Source organism: Cyprinodon tularosa, unplaced genomic scaffold, assembly GCF_016077235.1.
Source record: "Cyprinodon tularosa strain WSP-4 unplaced genomic scaffold, ASM1607723v1 ctg433, whole genome shotgun sequence".
NCBI classification, from domain to species: domain Eukaryota; kingdom Metazoa; phylum Chordata; class Actinopteri; order Cyprinodontiformes; family Cyprinodontidae; genus Cyprinodon; species Cyprinodon tularosa.
This window is the reverse complement of record NW_024039156.1, coordinates 377379-396030: the sequence shown is the minus strand read 5'-3', so window position 1 is coordinate 396030 and position 18652 is coordinate 377379. Positions and strand designations below refer to the sequence as shown.

Sequence of the window (18652 nt, the reverse complement as noted above, 5' to 3'; positions counted from 1 at the left end):
CTGCAGGATTAGGCTTTAGAAAAACATGCCGGCTGCCCTGTGTGGCAATGAGCGGCACTCAGCTTCAAAATCAGCTCATTTTTAAAGTGTGTGGAGCTGAATGGTTTACAGGTAAATATTGCAATAAAATAATAATAAAAGGTATTTTGGTGTGAGAGCGTCCTTGCAGAAGGCTGGATTTCATCAGGGCGCCTCAGTGAGCGCGCGGGGGGGTTCCAGCCAATAGGAGGGCGGGCTGCAGCTCAGCTCCGTATAACTCTGTGTCACAGCAGCTGAGCCATGCATTAAGAAAGTTTCTGCAGCTGGAGGAGTTTCAGAGGACTATAACCTCAGCATCCTTGAAGCGCCAGCATTGTTTTTCTCTGCCTCTCCTTAAAGCAAACCAACAGGAAGGAGGATTTCTCTCTTTTTTATTTGTTCTTTTATTCCCGGAGCGCTTCTTTCACCATGAGCGCCGGACAGAACTACGAGAAGAAGATCGCGAGTATTCTAACAGATCTACCCGGATCTATGAGCTGCCATCCGAGCTCCAAGGACTCTCCGACTCTCCCCGAGTCCTCGGTGACGGACATGGGCTACTACAGCGGACAGACGTCCCACGGCCACCATGAGTATTACCAGAGCCAGGCGTACGGACAGCCGATCAACTCTTACCACCATCAGTTTAATTTGAATGGGATGGGAGCTGCTGGAGCCTATCCAACCAAATCAGAGTATCCCTACACGAACAGCTACAGACAGTACGGACATTACAACAGAGATCACCTGCAGGCCTCCCCTCCGGGTTCAGGTAAACCATGTCCTGATCCAGGAACATTCCCATCATCTCAAGACGGATTTTTTATTTTATTTAAATATTTCTCACTAAATGTCTGAGGAAATTAAGAAATTTCCTCTCAGAATCGTAGAACATAAAATATACAAATAAATAAATATCATAAATTGGGAAATATATGTTGTAAAATTACAATTGGAATTGATGTATTAAGTATATAAAGGATAACTTTTAATTTTTTAAAAGGCTTCTCTTTGCGACCTCAAAGTCCATACTCAAAGAGGGCGAAATTAATGTTTCATAAGCCTTTAATTTTTTTGCAGTTTTAACATGTATTTTATTCACAGTTTTTGTTTTAACTCTTTTTTTCTGTTGATTTTATAATATGTTTTTTTTTTTTATGCACTTCTTACCTTTATTGCTACTTATATTAGTTACGTTTGGATCTTATAAACGTCGTTTTTTACTTGTATTATTATATACAATGATCCCGTTTAGGGTTTGAAATCGTTTGCGGCAGATAGGCTCTTTCTATTGCTCTTTTTTTCTCCTTGTTTTGTTTTTGACGTGTTGATTTATACGATCAGCTGGATTTATTCGGACTTTGTTGTTGTGAATTTCCAGTGAAAGAGGAGCCAGAGCCTGAGGTCCGCATGGTGAACGGAAAGCCAAAAAAGATCCGCAAACCGAGGACGATATACTCGAGTTACCAGCTGGCTGCCCTGCAGAGGCGCTTCCAGAAGGCGCAGTACCTGGCGCTTCCTGAGCGCGCGGAGCTGGCGGCCCAGCTGGGCCTCACTCAGACACAGGTGAGGTTCCTTCCATCATCTCCAGTCATTTTAAGCTAACTTATCAGTTTAGAATATAAAAACAATACATTAAATAAAAAATAACTCTTTATATTTATATATAATTTATTATTTATTATTATTATATTTATTATTTTATATATTTAATCAGTCGATTTATATCAATATTCAATCAAATGTTTTAAATTAACACTCTCGTTTCTTTTTCCTTCTAAGGTCAAAATCTGGTTCCAGAACCGGAGATCCAAGTTCAAGAAGCTGTACAAAAACGGTGAAGTCCCCTTGGAGCATAGTCCCAATGCCAGCGACTCCATGGCCTGTAACTCTCCGCCCTCCCCCGCCGTGTGGGACAGCAGCAACCCCCCTCAGAACACGCCGATCGGCCGGCCTCAGGTGCAGCAGCCGGCGCACAGCGCGTCTCCGCCCTACCTGGAGGATTATTCCAACCACTGGTACCAGCAGGGGTCACACCTACAGCACCCGGGCACCGTGCACCACCCGGTGCCGCAGCAGAGCGTGGGAGCTGTTTACTAACTCGGACTCAGGCGCAGATCCTCAGCTCTACCCACAGACAGTGACTCTGCAGAGCAAACTTCCCTGGAGCTAGAGGAGGTCGGAAACTTTCTGTCTCTCGATGATCGCAGTTTTCAGAGCTGGGAATCCAGTTTTAAAAAGCACATAAGGGATTTCTAATCACTTTTGGCAGCATATTTAACAGACATCTGGTGTGTTCTTTAAATTATTTATCTTTTTTTCTTCATATGTTTAGCTTCTTTTGTAAATTAATATGCAAAGAATTTGAAAAAAAAAAAAAATAAGTAGCCTGAACACAAAATCACAAAACCGTGCTGCAACCAATTATGCATGTGGGTTTGTGGAGAACTCTAAAAAAACAGAGAAAAGAACTCAGGACATATTTATAAGGATTTGTACAAAAAAAAATCTGAAGGTTGTAAATAAGTGTTTATATATAAATATATATATGCAGAACCACTATGATCATATTTGAACCAGAAAGACTGCACCATGGTGCTATCAGACCGTTTTTATATTCATGTAATGACTCAAAATGTTGCCTTCCTGTCTAATGAATAAAAGTGTTAATTGTATGTTTTGTGTGAAGCCCTTTTCTCTGGGGAAAAAAATCCAATGGGTCTGCAGGGGAATTCAGGACACTGTTTAAGGCTCGCTTGAAAGGGAGCACTATAGGCAATCCGACCGAAAATAAAGATTAGAATATGAGCAAATATAAAAAAGCCAAAAGGAAATTAAAGTTTTCTTTAAAAAACAAAAAAAGAAAAACAAGTGACCAACTTGTACGTAAAAATACATCTACCCAAATAGTCTAAATTCATTTGAAACAGTTTTTTTTTTTTGTAACTTTTTGGTGACAAACATTGGAGAAAAAAGCTGCTTAAGTCGCAGATTTCAAATTTGTCCGCAAATTTAACAACCTACAGTAGTAATAATAATGGTTCCCGCTTGGCTTTTGTATTTTCGGTGCTATAGCTGCAGACATGTCACTGGTTTTAATTGCATTTCTGCTGCAGAACATGTTGGCACAAAGAGACCACCAAAGCATTTCACTGAATAGAGTTATACTTCATTCTGCGATGTTAAACATCGTTTAAACAATGATTTAGTTTTAGAGGAAGAGGAAAACCTGTGCAGATTAATTGTGGCTGTAGTGTTGTACATGTCAGCAGAGTGAGGCTAGTTAGGAGGAACCAGTGTTACCCGCTGACCGCCGGGATCCCAGTGACATATTTATAAAGAAGCAGAGACAATAAAACAGCTGCTCTCCTAAATCTGATAATTATTTTAAATGTGAGCTCAGGCTGCTTGGTCTGATCTATCACACAGAAAATAATAATAGCATGATGGAGAAAGCGCTGATTTTGAGTCTGTCCACATGGACCACCACTGCGCCACGGAGATAAAATGTTGGCTGCCTCGGCGCCCTTTTTTCTTTTTTCCCAATGAAGGTTTCTGCTGCCTTTAATTAAATGGGACGCGCTCAGCCGTGGAGGCGTTTCTGTGAGCGCAGCTCTGGTGGACAGCCATCTTTAGTGTCTGTTTAATGTTTGCACTTCTTTTCTTTATCAATCCCTACAATTACGCCAAAATCTGTCCTTTTGCTCTATAGATCCCAACCAAACATATTAAGACTTTTGGATAATCTTATAATTTTGACCACAATTAAAACCCACTGAAATCATTATGTGGGCTTGTTTATAGCTTTCTTTTTTCTCTCGCTTTAATACAAATGCGGACGTCTTCATGCAAACTTTTTCTTTTGTTACATTTGAGTTTTCAGACAATTTAAAATATTCCAGCAAACATCTCTCACTTTAATTTATTTTTTTTTCTCTTTTTTTAAATACGTAGATCCCTTAGTCTTTCAGTTTTCCTTATCTAAACCTTTTGGTATTTCACTTTTCCGCATTTTTTTCATATTGTTCAGCCAGACAAAGGTATTTTCTTCACGTATTTGGAATAATTTCCTGTATTAATATTTACTTTGACCTCCTCTTATGAACAGATTTCTTCAGAAACATAAAAACACCAAACAATGTGAGCTTCCCCCGACGTGGCTGCCCTATAGGCAAAGCCAAAAGATCAAGTCACTCATAATTGTTATTACTGTCATTACTGTCAAGGCATAAAATTACAATATTATATTTGAAATATCAGTTTATTCCTGTTTGTCAAGTCAAACATCAAAAGCAATAACAGCCATGGAGGTTTAAACGGGTTCATGAGAGGCTAAGAAAGGATCATTCAGACAGGAACAACAATGATGACTGACACCCATTTAAGGTTTAAATTAAATACAAAAGTGGAGAATGAATTAATTATGTTTGACCTTAATTAAGATTTATTTTCACTATAGCACACTATAAACCTATAAAATCATAGTAAATCTGCCTCTATAATATTCAATATGTGTGTGTTCATTAAAGACAATATTTTATCTTTGTTTGCAAATAAAAAAAAAATATTTAAAGCATCCTTTTTTTACGACATTTATAAAAGAGATTTTTTTTTTCCTTCTAGCTTATAATTTTCTGGGCACCACCTCCCCAGCACATGTTTACAGATTCAGCTACAAGCAGCTTAACGTTTCCCAGCCCTTAATCCCATCTCCCTTGCGTGCCCTTCGTGTTTTATGTCCCCTAAACTCAACACCAGTTGTCTATGGCATCAGTCAGCATGGAAATGCACCCAGTGCTGATTTGACAAAAGCGGCATGATGACTATTGCCTTTTGATATCAATGAAATCTCATCACAAAGTATGTGATCCCCCCCCTGGTGGCTCCCTCAGTGTGTGTGGGCTCTCCGGACTGTGGCTGTGTACTGTCAGGGGAAACATTTGTGCTGAGGACAAACATGCATTCACCAGCAAGTGGGCCGGGGGCTTTCAGGCATGTCCATATATGTCATCTCTGAATATGTCAAGTGTTAGAGCAATGGAGGGTGTGGGAAGGTGGCTGGAGAACTGTTGAACTTGAGCATACCGTGAGAATTATTTGTACATTTGTCAGGAAAAAGCAAAATATTTACTTATATTTAAAGCAATGCAACCATGTTTGGCATTTGACTTAATATATTTTTTTACTTAAACACAATTGTTTTCATGTTAGCAGGGTGGGACATACAACAACAGTGTTAAGTTAACTAAATATGATTAAGTGGATGCCAAAAAAGGTTGCATTATTTTTTTTACTGCACATTTGATTAAAAATATAAAGATAATAAGACAAATAATAAGATAATAGTAAGATAATAAGACAATAATGCCAAAAATAATGTTAAGAAGTAGAAGGGAAAAATGACATGCTTTAAACCTGAAAGGTGAAAAGAGACACATGAATATAAGTCTAATAATGAAGACTAAATGCATGTATGAATCTTTAAATGTGTTTAAAAAGTGGAACATGACACTGAGGTTTCCATAAAATGGTGTGAAATGTGAAAAAGCATGTCTATAAAGAGATATATGGTTGCTATAACGTTATGGAAAGTGACACCTGATGTAGAAGGCAAAATGTGGTTGAAAAGTGAAACTTTAAATCTGTTCTACATAAAGAGGTGTGGTTGAAAGTGAGATAGGTGTTTACTTTAAGATGCCTTTAGCTGACAAGGCCTGGGTTTCAACAATTTAGCCAAAATGTGGACAGCTCCATTGAGCTAAAACTCCTCTACTTAATAGAAGGCGGTATTGATCTTAAATAGGCGAGTCATTAAATAGAAATGTGCGTGAACATGTAATGTTTTGCAGGGAGCACATCTCAACACCCCAAGTGTTAGAGCTTGTCTCCTGAGTGCATGCAGGCGGGTTGAGGCAGAGGTCGGGCTCTGCAGCCACGGAAAGACTCCCAGCAGCTGTCCCGCTGTCCCCGGCTGCATTAGGATCACTCAGGCTGGTCATTTCGCTGTAAACCTGGGTGAAATGAAGGGAGGAAGGCATCACGGACAGCTGCGGAGCCATGAACTTTGCCTGACCTTTGTTTTAGGCCAAGATAGGACAAGTCCAGGCTGGAGAAGAGCAGGCAAAGCATGCGTCACTGTATTTCCGATGCCTTCCCTTATAGGCCATCCTTATTTAAAGGCCTTTATTCCACACATCTCCAAATGTTTTTGTGCAACATGCCCTGAAACTGTAAGCCAAGGTCTATTTTATGAAACCATGCATTCACTCTCTTCCAGGGGGGAAGAGAGTGAATTTGCAATTACCCTGCATGTCAGATCCTTCAAGTTAATAACAATAATCGCCCCGGAGACCTGCTTTGCCATTCACCCATTCACAGGAACGGAGATTTAATAACAAGCTATTTTCCCTCTTATTGCTTTCCTGCAATTAAAACCCATCAGCCTGCTCATATCTGATAAGCAGAAGCATCCACATCATTGATACAGCCAGAGCTGCCTTTATCAGGAACCTTCAAGCCGTCATCCCAGCCTTCCATCCGCTCCTCTCAGCTTGTCTAATACACAGGGAAGGCCTTTTCACTTTGGCTTACGTGATAATTGGCCCCCCTCCATTTGAAAGCTCCCACTCTTCTCTGTCCAACTCCACAGAGCCATTATTCTGATCTAGAGATGTGAAATTACCTATAATTTTCCCCGATGCCCCCCTCCGTCAGCTGGGTTCAGCATACAGCAGCGCTCGCCTCTTATTCCCGCATGTTTATTAACAAGGCAGCATAATGATCAGGAGTGAGGAGGTGAAAAGGGTGTACAAAGAAGGAGATGTTAATATGTCACAAAACGGCTCGTTATGAGAGGAAAAATCAGCTCGGAGGGGTTGAAAAACTGCGCGCCTCTGCTGCGCGTTTTGTTCTTCCCAGAAACAGACGGCTGAGGAGCTCCTGCGCGCCTCAGGCCAGGTAAGAGCTGAAGGAGATGATGTTCTGCTCAAACCTTGTGTTTCTCTTAAAACTAACAGCTAGAACCTGTAGACATAAAATGCAAAATTTAAATAGCAGTTTTCTTCCTCCACGAAGCAACAAGAATGAGGGTTTGCTAAACGAGAGCGTCTTAAATGATGTGGCTGTAAAATTACACTATAAAAAAAGCTTTTTATTGGCCTTTAAGCACCCTCCATTAAAAATCTAAAAGATGTGTTACGTTATTGATTTAATATTCAGTAATGGGTCTAAAAAAGACTATCCTGAATATTTTTGATCAGAATTCACCTTAATGATCTGTCAATCATCTCTCTTTCAGCATTTTGTTCTTTCATTTTGCAGGAAACATTTGAATCTGTTTATGAATTCAGGTAGAAAAAGTATTTTAATGGAACAGATCAAATAGTATTTTCATATATGATATCATATATGTTTAAGCTTCAGTTCTAAAGTCAAAGTTGATAAATAAACACGATAGAAACACCTTTTTAAAAAATGTAGTAGATTTTAGAAAATGCTAATGAGCAGAATTCTCTTGCATGTAACAAACTCTTGAATGAACTCAAATTAAAAAAATTAAAAAATGTTCTTCCTTTGTAAAATCAGATAAAACCAAACGATCATTGCTACAGAGTGTCTGAACTTTAAGGAGTTAAAGGAAACCTAGAAAGTTTTATTTTTTATTTTTTAATATTATATTAGCCATTGTAATTATAAAATTGCAACCAGCCATACTAATGTGGAAAAATATCTTCAGAATTATTTTAATTTTAACATCCTTTTTTTATTTTTGGTGTCAACTTCTAGCTAAATATGTTGAAAAGAATTCATCGTAATATTAAGGTTAAATCTATCGCTTTCTTGTCAGTTGTGTTTTGTGTCCAACAAAAAAAAAAAAAAAGAAATAAACATTTTTTTGGGGTTGTTGTTACTGAATTATGTTTTGAATAAACTATTTAAATAAGTTAAAAGTGAATGATTGTAATAAGACATATAACTGTGATAGTTTCTGTTTTCACATTCAGTTTGAGCTTTTTTAGCAGCATAGCTAGTTTGTTAACAATCCCAGCTTCAGAGGCTAACGTGGTCAAATCTGAAGTGTTGCCCTGACAACCGTAAAATGTGTGATCAGGGTTTGATTGATTTTTTTTAAGCATTAGCCCTGTCATAAGGCTAGTAAAAGAAGTGTATTCTTGTTCCAACATAGAAACTTTCTTAAAATAAACATTTTTAACTTTTATTAGGATATTTATTTATTAGGCAACTCAAACAAAATATATAAAATAAAGAAAATAACTGTTTCCTGCAGAGAACAGATAGCGTTAAAAATATTAATATGTTAGAGAACCAAGTTTTACCAAATAAAAGCTGCTGATATTGGTGGAAATTGATTAATTTTAAAATCTAAATTTAAACAACTGATATTGCTTATGAAAATATTTTTATGTTTATCCTGGCTAATATTCAACAGCCCAAGATAATTTTTTACAGTGTAGCTCTTAAGTCTAACCTCTTTTAAACAGAGCTTCTTGACACTGTTAGAGATAGATTCAATGACCATCTAATTTTATTAGATTTAAAAAGTTTGCTGTTTTTTTAGCTTAGTTTATTTTAAACAATGGAGATGTATGGTATTAGCTCTTCTTGACCCAATTTAATGTTTTAAACAAGAAGCTTAAAATTTCACTTTATGTTTCTTAGCTTTTAAATCAGAAGCACTCTCAAACATTGCTTCCCTGTTTAACAGTTACAAACAGTTAAACCAACAGTAGTTATTGAATTTTAAGTTTGCCTTGACGGTGACGGTATTTTAATTCAGATAACCCCAGAGGATTTCCCACTAATATTAGGGTAAACATCTTGGGGAAAACTGAATGCATAGTTTGTTATTCCTCTAATCCCTGTATGTGACATCAGACAAATTGCTCTTAATGTTTGCCAGACCCGAAATGTTCAGGGTGATGAATGAAAAATATTAAATAAAGTTACTGGATGGCTCTGTACGAACTTTTCAGCTTCATTAATCAGAAATCAGCTCTCGATTTAATCAAGAGCACCAGCAGAGAGATAAATGCTCCAATCTGAGTGTGATTAAACTGTAAGCAGCAGGATTTGCAGTCCGCGCAGTGTGTTGCAGGCCTGGCGCGCTCATTTGTCACTGTATTATGACAGCAGTGATTTTGTTGTTTGAACTCACTGCTCAAACGTGCGCTCTTCCCCTCTCACGGCATGGAACCAGATGCATGTCACCTTGTTCTTCTTTTCCGACAAAGATGCAACGGCCTCTTTGCTTTTTTTGAAAATGAGAGGAAAATGCTTTCCTCCAATCTAAAATTAGATCAAACGGCGAGACTCGTGTATTTGATCTAAACGAAGGGTTTAAATTCGTGCGTAAAAGTTGCACAAAAACATGCCAAAATGCTTAAACTCTGGATTATAAAAAAAAAACACTCTCAGATCCAGGAATATAATCTAGCCAATAATCTAATTAATTTACGGCTACAAAACCTCTAAAAAGTGCAATCTAATGTTTCGCAAAGCAGAAAAGGATGATCCAATATGTATTCAAAAGGTTGATCCTAAGTTTTGACTTTGCATTCAAGTATTAATTAATTCGGAATAACCCAGAAGGCTTTGGATGCTCTTACAAGCACATAACACTTAAAAACTCATAAATCATTCAGAAGTTATTGCATTGAAATGATCTATAGCTTAAGATTGTCCAAGAAAAGAGCAATAGATGAGTTATTAAAGGATGAACTCTTACGCAGCAGGTATAGTTTTAGGTGAAATGAATCAACCCACACATTACATTCTCTAAAATTCCTTTATACAGATTGTCTATTTCAGCTGCAAACACAAAGTCCACAATCAGGTGATCTGATGTCCTGCAGAAAGAGCTGCAATGACTTTCAAAAACAGTTGAGCGTCATAGAATGTTGCAGCAAAAACTGAATTTAGTAAAAAGCACGTGCACGAGGAACCATGCAGTTTATCCCCACGAGATATCAGTCATTTCCTGTCCTGTGAGTTGATATTGGCCGATCAACCGTTGGCTGTCCATTCACATTAGATGCGGCCTCTGCAAGGCGTCCTGGTCAGGGTGGTGGTGGTGGTTCGGGTACCAGTGGCCAAAACCATTCATATAATTGTTCGGGTGCATCTGGGTTCCTTTGGTTGCCATAGAGACCTCCCAGAGCTGGGGTAAGGAAGGAGAGCAAGGGGAGATGGAGTTGGAGCTGTGGATGTGCTCCCCCTCTGAGCCTCCGCCATGCTTCATGATCTTTTTGTACTTGGAGCGTTTATTCTGAAACCATATTTTCACCTAAAACACGGAAAAACAAAGATGAAAACACACAACTTTCATTGGAGGGGAAATAGGCTACTTGATCCGTTTTTCATCAGATCTGTGACTTCCTAATATTTTTTTTGTTAAATCCCAGACCTCCTGTGAGATAAATTTGCATAATAGTTGATTGATACACCAAACTTATTAAAAATAGATTCCTTGCGTGGGTGTAACTGATACAAACTTAGATTAGGAATATGAAATAAAGCCAAGCCCAGGGCGCGGGGGAAGCTTAGAAGAATGTAAGGCAAAATTATTTTATAAAATTTATATTTTATTAATAACTTATTAGTAACATCTCTCTCTATTTGTTGTTCTTTCTTTCTTTCTTTCTTTCTTTCTTTCTTTCTTTCTTTCTTTCTTTCTTTCTTTCTTTCTTTCTTTCTTTCTTTCTTTCTTTCTTTCTTTCTTTCTTTCTTTCTTTCTTTCTTTCTTTCTTTCTTTCTTTCTTTCTTTCTTTCTTTCTTTCTTTCTTTCTTTTTCTTTCTTTCTTTCTTTCTTTCTTTCGTTTTCTTTCTTTCTTTCTTTCTTTCTTTCTTTCTTTCTTTCTTTCTTTCGTTTTCTTTCTTTCGTTTTCTTTCTTTCTTTCTTTCTTTCTTTCTTTCTTTCTTTCTTTCTTTCTTTCTTTCTTTCTTTCTTTCTTTCTTTCTTTCTTTCTTTCTTTCTTTCTTTCTTTCTTTCTTTCTTTCTTTCTTTCTTTCTTTCTTTCTTTCTTTCTTTCTTTCTTTCTTTCTTTCTTTCTTTCTTTCTTTCTTTCTTTCTTTCTTTCGTTTTCTTTCTTTCTTTCTTTCTTTCTTTCTTTCTTTCTTTCTTTCTTTCTTTCTTTCTTTCTTTCTTTCTTTCTTTCTTTCTTTCTTTCTTTCTTTCTTTCTTTCTTTCTTTCTTTCTTTCTTTCTTTCTTTCTTTCTTTCTAGCTGAGATTAAATTAGGCCTACAAATGTCGAGGAGACCTTAAGATGATCAGATGTCCTGTTGTACCTGCAGCTTTATGAAATATATGTGCACAGCAGATAAATCCGGGCGCAAACTGTCGACATTACCCAAATACAATCCAGGAAAGTATAGTTAAATAAATAAACAATTAAATTAAACAAATAAATATAAATACATACACGTTTGAGTTTTACTAAATAACCCAATAAATGAAGACGAGCTCATTAAAGGATTAATTAACAAATTTACTCCATGATTCCTCGTCCTTGAAGGACAAAATGTTTTCCTTATTTTCTCAGCTGTGATTTCTGTCATGAACAATATACATGCATGTTAAGATAATCAGTGGGCTGCGCAGCTAATCTATATGCATGAGACAGACTTTCAATCAACTGAATCCTTCACAGATTCCCAAAGTGCATCAAGCATTTTAACAGCGATCAGTTCCCCTGCAGGAGCAGGACACCCACCTGAGTTTGCGTGAGCCCCAGTTTGGCTGCCAGGTCTGCGCGCTCCGGGAGGGCCAGGTACTGGGTCTGCTGAAAGCGCTGGTGCAGAGCCTGCAGCTGCAGGCTGGAGTAGATGGTTCGGGGTTTCCGCATCTTTTTCCCCTTTCCGTTCACCAGACGGATGTCCCTGCTCTCATTGATCGCGGACTTGTTGGGATCTTAGAGATAAGAGACAAAAAACAAAGTTTTAGGAGGCACATTTCCAACTTTTGACTGGCGGGTCTCAAGCTGCGGGCTGAACAGGTCACATTTGACTGTGCAGTTCTTTTAATCAAACAGCCCCAACAAAAAAACAAACAAACAAAACAAAAGAATACAAAAAAATACAAAACAAAACAACCCCAGAACAAAAAACAAACAAATAATAAAAAAACAAAAAGAAAAACAAAATGACAGCTGCTCATTCACCGTCCAAAGCTGTATGCATCGAAATTTCGTTTTGTATACAGTCTGTGTCCAAAATGACAATAAAGTTTAAGTTACGTGGTCCATCTTTATAGAAGCAGGATTATGCGCACGGATACAGCATCTAAAACCTGTGATTAAAAGATTTAAGCAACAGTTTCTTAGACCATGCGAGTAAAAACAATCATTTACCGCGATGTTAATAAAAACACTGGATAATGCAAAAGGAGAATTTTTATTTCATAATAATGACAATAACAGACGCCCCCATATACATTTTTCAAAATGCGCCCCTTACGCGTATTTACGCTTTAGTCCAATGTGTTGTTTTGTTGTTGTAGTTTGTTTTGCTTGTTCCACATACCTGTCCTCTCTAATCTGCTGTGGCTCAGGCCGCCGCTGCTGTGCTGGTAGGGGGACATGTAGGCGGATGATGGATGCGCGTTCATCGCACCCGGGTACGAGTATCCCAGCGGGGGGCCGTAAGACGCATTGCCAGGAAAGGGGGCTTCGTGCTGAGAATGTCCGGAAACGTGGAGGCCATGCACGGGGTAAATATGTGAGAGTCCCGCGGAGTGCTGCTGGTGCGCCGGGTGTCCGTGGCCGAACTCCAGGAAGGCCGACTTGGAGGGATCGGAGCCGTTCAAACTGTCGGGCATAAAACCCACAGACATCATTTAGTTAATGCGCAAGTTCATAAAGCCGCCGCTCTCAGGAGGATTTCATCAGGTTCTGTCAGAAAGCAAAGGAGATCTGGAGCAGTTCCACCCTTAAATCCAACGCGCTGTTTGAAAGGTAAACGTCCACGCAGGACAAAGTCACAGCGGGCATGTTTTTGGCAGGTGTTTCTGGAGGTAAAAAGGAAGCAAAAGCGAAAGATGTTTAGATCAGAAGAGGAGCTGACATGGTTCTTCAAACAGATCCTGCGTGCAGCGCGACTAACAGGCAGCTCTCCACCATAGAGCTCTCTGATTGGTCTGCAGCAGCAGGCTGTCACCGGAGCAGCACCATTAACTTCATTAATATGGGAGAGAGCGCCTCCTCCCATTGATTAACGAATGGACGGAACAGCACACCGCTCCGAGCGGATTGACTGATAAAATATTACCGTTTTTTTTATAAATTAAAAAAGCATAGAAAATATAAAAGTCCCTATATGCTGGCGGGAAACAAAATAACACGTTTTTCTATTAAAACCTCTTGTTTGAATAAAAATTAAAACAGGTTTAGACATTATTACATAATAAATAACTATTCATGCAACATAAAAGCATTGCTTCATTTGATGTTGTGGTTCAAAGTCATATGATACACTATTTAATGTTAACAGGTGTAATTAGATAAAATGAAAGCAAAAAAGCAAGTTCATGATAGACTGAAAAGTGTCAAAGAATCAATCCTTATTACTTCTTTATTTTATTTTTGCATAAACTTCAGGACATGTTGAAGAACACTCCATTAGGTCAAATATAGCTGCTAGACAATAAAAATAGCCTCAATATGTTAAATTTGTGTCCCTTTGTTTTAAAAAAAAATCTAATTTACATTGTGAACATGCTTGTCCTTCTTTGTTAATTTTTTTTAACTAATTTACTTCCAAAATCGATTTAAATCTTTGTGATAAACATTTCTTTTTTTCTTTAAAAAAGTCATTTCAGTTCTCATTTTGCTTCTTTTAAACACAGCTTAGAGGAATATAACTTTATGCCTTTTTCATTACCAGTGCAACATTAAGCTCTAGTAAATTGTGGAATGTGTATGAATATATGATGTGTTGTATCATAACAATTTAAATAATGTAATTTAATTTTTTGATCTTTATAATAAACAGTTATATTATTTTCTGTTTCAGAGTATTTCCTGTATAACTTCCGTTCATCAGGAATGCAGTGAACTATTATGTTTTACTGCATGTTCGTCTGACATCCTCCTAAGTTTTTTGTTCTTACAATTATTAGTTTTTAATTTCTTTATTTTAAACTATAATATACCTTTCCACTGCCATCCAACTTTCTAAAGCAGTATAATATTTTATCACGTGCAAATAAAGTAAGTTTTAGACTCTAATGAAATAAATTACATTTCTAGATGAAAAAGATTTAGGATCTACATATCATTACACACTGCTATTATTCTTCAGTAAATCTGGCAACATTTATCTGCGCATGTTGCAACATTGGTTTATTCCATTTCTTTACTATTATTGCCAAAGTTAGGGGGCATCCTGTTTAAATGTATAATTAAGTATTTTATCATCAGAAGAATTTAGGCATAACGCTGCTGAGGAGGTTATTAAAATGTGTTTAACTTCCATCCAAAAATAAATATAGAAATTGGTTTACAAAAAAGAAAATAATACATCAATTGTCATTTATTATTTCAATATAAAATTAGAATTTAGAATTTAAGCAAAAATTGAGAACAGATAACAAATTGTGATTTCAGACTCTGAACGTCCAACAATAGCGCGTATAAGGGGGGGAACTGCAGCCTCAAAGAATCTGCAGCATGCATTTACTCTCTCCACAAGGCCTAATGAATCCACAGATGGAGAAAAGTTTCCACACAGTGACAGGATGCACTCTCACATTGTGTCCCTGCTCATTCAGATAGCTCATCTACTCTGAAATAAATCACACAGCCTTCAATATGTGCTGGAGGGAAATTACAAGCAGAGCTTTGGTGGGTTGAGCAGCAGTGCTGAGCCGCTGTCCAACCCCATCATTTTGGTCATGTCATTCCCTGTGTGCTGCTACTGAGAATCTGCGGGTATTAAAGGATGGTAGGGGGTGGTTAGATCAGTTTCCAAGCTTTTAGGCTGGAACAAAACCACAAATTATTATCCCTGTGAACATTTTGGCAAAATAAAACAATGAGGAGAAGCGACTGTGGGGGACAAATGTATGACCTAATCCACCAGGCCTTGAAGATTCAACACATCCCTGTGCCTGTGGGAATGGTGGAAATACACAGGTACAGACTAGTCTCTCTGCTTTGTTTAGTTCAGGAAAAAACTGAGTAGAAATTCCATTTTAAATACATGAATTGTCTAAACAAAAGCAAAATAGAACTCTTTGAAGACCTGGAAGTCTGGGACGGCTGTCCTCAGGCATCCTCTTCAGCTGAAAAGCACAGAAAACAAACCAGACTGTGAGATTCACACAGAGTTCATAGGAGGTGTCTGGACAGAGAGACTAAGGTGAGGAGTTTTTTTTTTTTTTTTTTAAAGCTTGTAAGTATGTCAGCATTACGGGTGGAGAACAAAGATTAACCCTGCAGTCATGATACAGGGCCGTTCTGGACCTGGCCCTGGTCGTCGCCCTGCCAACACACCCTAAAAGGGCGTGAAGTGTGTAACAGTCACAGCCCTGAATGCAGGTCAGACTCTCTGGCGTCTGTTGGCTGCAAAGTTGGCATGGTTCATGCAGCTGCTTTTTTTGATAGAGGTGTGCACTCATACACACCCCTTGAATACGTTTGTCAAGCTGCTTTGATGCAGAGTGACAGCATTCTTTGTGTACAAACTAAAAGCACATTCCCATGCAACTGCCGCAGCTGTGATCTTCTTCGCTGGTACGTCATGTTCTACAAGTAACTCTGTTACTGGGGCCAAACTCAGGCTACTATGTTGACCCACGTCTTTTCTTTTTTTTTTGACATCAGCTTTAAGATGTATAGAAGCAAAACCAGCTATTAGAAACAGGAAGGTAACCATATTCTTGAACCAAATTCTGTTTACGGTGAAGTCCAATTTGAATGAGTGTAGATATGCTTTCTGCTCTCCTCCTTTATTTTGTTGTGTGTGAAAGAATAGAAAACTTTGACTGGCAGTGAAACACACTAAACAAGGCGGCTGTCAGTCCTTTATGGATCAACAAAGCCAAAGCAAAGAGAAAGGCTGACATTTTTCTATGACTGTTTTCTGCCGCAGGGGAAAAAAAGCAAAGGAGTAAAGGGAGCAGAGGAGGAGCAACAGCAAGGGCAGAAGATGAACGGCCCTAATCTTTCCTCTGGGCGTCTTCACACAGGAACATTCATACTTCCATCAGCCCCAGTCTCATTCCTCAAGTGCAGCCATTTTTCTCTTGAATTCTTTCTGTTAGCGGGTCGGGGGCTCAGAGAGTTCAGCACAATCCAGATTCTCATGAATAAAACCCACCCTCCAGCAGATTACTGCTGACATGTCTGTGTTCAAACAGAAATACATGCTTTTATTAGCATTTATGATCATATCATTTCTTTCTGTCATCTTGTTTTATGCTGTTTGACAGGGTTACATCTGAAGAATTTTTAATATTCTTTTAGATAAAAAAGTTAATGATTTTCTGCTGGTGTGATTTAAGTCAAAATGTGCTCTAAAATAAAATCATTTTAATTACTTGAATTCTGTTTCATCTAAGGATTTATTACACCAAAAGAATAAAAGTATGTTTTAATTCTCAGAATAGAAATACATATTTACAATTTTCTGTGGCTTAAAGATATGAAATTTTGTTTATTTAATTTAATTAACTTTGTGCTTCATTTGAAATTGAGATAGAATACCTTTTCTATTAAGTCTACTTTCATTTCCCCTTTAATTTTCTGTATTTTGCTGGAAAATATTCATCCTAATAATTTCATTTTGACTACTGATAATTATTGTAATTAGATTCTAACTTCTAATTTCTATCTGCATATAAGAAGAAGAGAGAAATCAAGAAAAATCAGATATTAATTCAGGAACAACAAAAAAGATAATGCAACTGACAATTAAAATATAAATACCTGAATCAGTATAAGAGCTTATGATATTCGACTCAAATCATCCTTTCAATGAAAAGACAACAAAAATATTAGATAAAAAGGAGAAAAATTCAAGTTATGGATAAAGCTTTAGAGGCGAGCATAGAAATTATTCTGTACTAATAACAGCGATATATCTGATTTAATTTTATATATATATATTTTTAGAGAGAGATAAAGCTACTGCATGAACATTAAAATTTCGAATCACAGGACTCTTTTCTAAAATGTTTTATTTCAGTCCGACCTTTGAGTTTGCCTAATCGCTGCCAGGCAGTGTGTGACGCCAGAAACGCGCGCCAACGCTCACAGCTCTTTCCTAAATGGTTTAATGGAGGACTAAAGGAAAAAAGAAAAGAAAAATCTGGAATCCGTTTAATGCAACCATAAACTTTAGTCCATCGTGCTGAGCCTGTTGTCATGTGGGGGAAGCTGATTAACTTGTGTTATTTGTCTCAACTCTGCAGGGCTTTGAATTTGGTAAAACCTCCACATCTGTCTGATTTTACTCCATGACAGGTAGGCTACAGACGTCAGACTTCCCTAAGGCTGCAGCGATGGAAGAACCTCGGCGGGGACGGCATTGGCACCGCTTTGGGGCTTAAAGCTCTGGGCTGAACTGACAGCTTTGTGCCTGCTCCACATCTGGATCAAGGAACCCTGTCTGGGACCATACCCTTGGTGTTTACAGCCCTGTTGTTTTTTCACACTCCTCACATTAAAAGACAAATCTCGCCCAACGCACATTCCAGAGTCACCAGCTCAACGTGGGAGAGAAGCTGTGCAGTTTTCCGGTGTAAAGGCTGCTCACAGTACTTCATGGTGGTGAAGTAAAGAAGTAAAGAAGATGGTTCAGATGACGGCTAAAAACACACTCTGGGAATCTTCCTCTCTGAACTGGGGTTAAACCAGCTGTTGCTGACTGGCTTTCTGAGGAGAAAGCAACATTTTCTTTATAAAAGACAACCACCTTGGTGTGAGCTAACAAACTATTAATCTGCTCCACAGAAGTGAGAAAAACTTCCAATAAAATCATTAAAAAAGACTGACATTTTTAACAAACTAGATATTTGCAGACAACAAAGCTATTCAGAATTGTAAAACTGTCAACACGTGCAGTTTGTTTTCATTTTAGATAGCTGAGCTCACAGGTGGTGGTGGTGGTAATGTTTAACAGAATAATTTACCCAGGGGAATCACACACACATATGCACACCAAATCAACACACAAACACACGGCTCCAGGTTGAAGACCGGTTTACCAGGTCGTAGGATTATCCATCTGAAGTTACCTGGCCCTTTGGTAACGTGAGGCCCCCTTTTCTGTGGTTTGCAGGTTTTCAGGCTGGGATGCCGGGGGTTAAAGTGGGAAACGCTTTGAATGATGCTGTGTGTCGGCAGCAGGACAGTTCATCTCTGAATTGTTACCAGGTTAAGTGAGATGGCGGCAGATCGTTCATACCTACATGAAATATTTTGGTGGACTCCAACTGTCAAACCTGGCTCTTGGTTATTTCACACACAATCTTATCCAATCCATATAATACACTGATAAAGTCCTGAAAAGCATATAAGTATTTTGTGGTACATAGAGCTTTTAAAGCTGTGAGGTCAAAGCCTTTTCTTTATAGCTCTTCAATGAGAACAACTTGACAGGATCAAGTTCAGCTCCTGA

At 38.0% G+C, this 18652-nt stretch overlaps 2 protein-coding genes and 1 long non-coding RNA gene across 3 annotated transcripts; 2 read left to right on the top strand and 1 right to left on the bottom strand.

The window, feature by feature from the left end:
• Positions 1-276: 276 nt before the first annotated feature.
• Positions 277-2693, top strand: dlx3b (distal-less homeobox 3b). The gene is made up of 3 exons (XM_038299731.1): positions 277-790; positions 1400-1584; positions 1801-2693. Exons 1-3 carry the CDS (start codon positions 448-450, stop codon positions 2116-2118), a joined length of 846 nt encoding a protein of 281 aa, XP_038155659.1. The 5' UTR covers positions 277-447; the 3' UTR covers positions 2119-2693.
• Positions 2694-6510: 3817 nt separating this feature from the next.
• On the top strand, positions 6511-18022 carry LOC119792888. Its single transcript, XR_005282038.1, has 2 exons — positions 6511-6975; positions 17497-18022. It is a non-coding gene; the product is annotated as an uncharacterized LOC119792888 (long non-coding RNA).
• dlx4b (distal-less homeobox 4b) lies at positions 9805-12869 on the bottom strand. Its single transcript, XM_038299725.1, has 3 exons — positions 12557-12869; positions 11749-11945; positions 9805-10321 (listed from the first exon to the last, which is right to left on the bottom strand). Exons 1-3 carry the CDS (start codon positions 12867-12869, stop codon positions 10061-10063), a joined length of 771 nt encoding a protein of 256 aa, XP_038155653.1. The 3' UTR covers positions 9805-10060.
• Positions 18023-18652: the final 630 nt, after the last annotated feature.

Excerpts from the sequence above, each read along its gene's own strand:
- dlx3b (XM_038299731.1), top strand. The coding sequence starts at position 448 with ATGAGCGCCGGACAGAACTACGAGAAGAAGATCGCGAGTATTCTAACA. Across the intron at positions 791-1,399 it reads GGCCTCCCCTCCGGGTTCAG|TGAAAGAGGAGCCAGAGCCT; the intron begins GTAAACCATGTC and ends GTGAATTTCCAG. Across the intron at positions 1,585-1,800 it reads TGGGCCTCACTCAGACACAG|GTCAAAATCTGGTTCCAGAA; the intron begins GTGAGGTTCCTT and ends TTTCCTTCTAAG.
- dlx4b (XM_038299725.1), bottom strand. The coding sequence starts at position 12,869 with ATGATGTCTGTGGGTTTTATGCCCGACAGTTTGAACGGCTCCGATCCC. Across the intron at positions 11,946-12,556 it reads CAGCAGATTAGAGAGGACAG|ATCCCAACAAGTCCGCGATC; the intron begins GTATGTGGAACA and ends CTTATCTCTAAG. Across the intron at positions 10,322-11,748 it reads TGGGGCTCACGCAAACTCAG|GTGAAAATATGGTTTCAGAA; the intron begins GTGGGTGTCCTG and ends TCCGTGTTTTAG.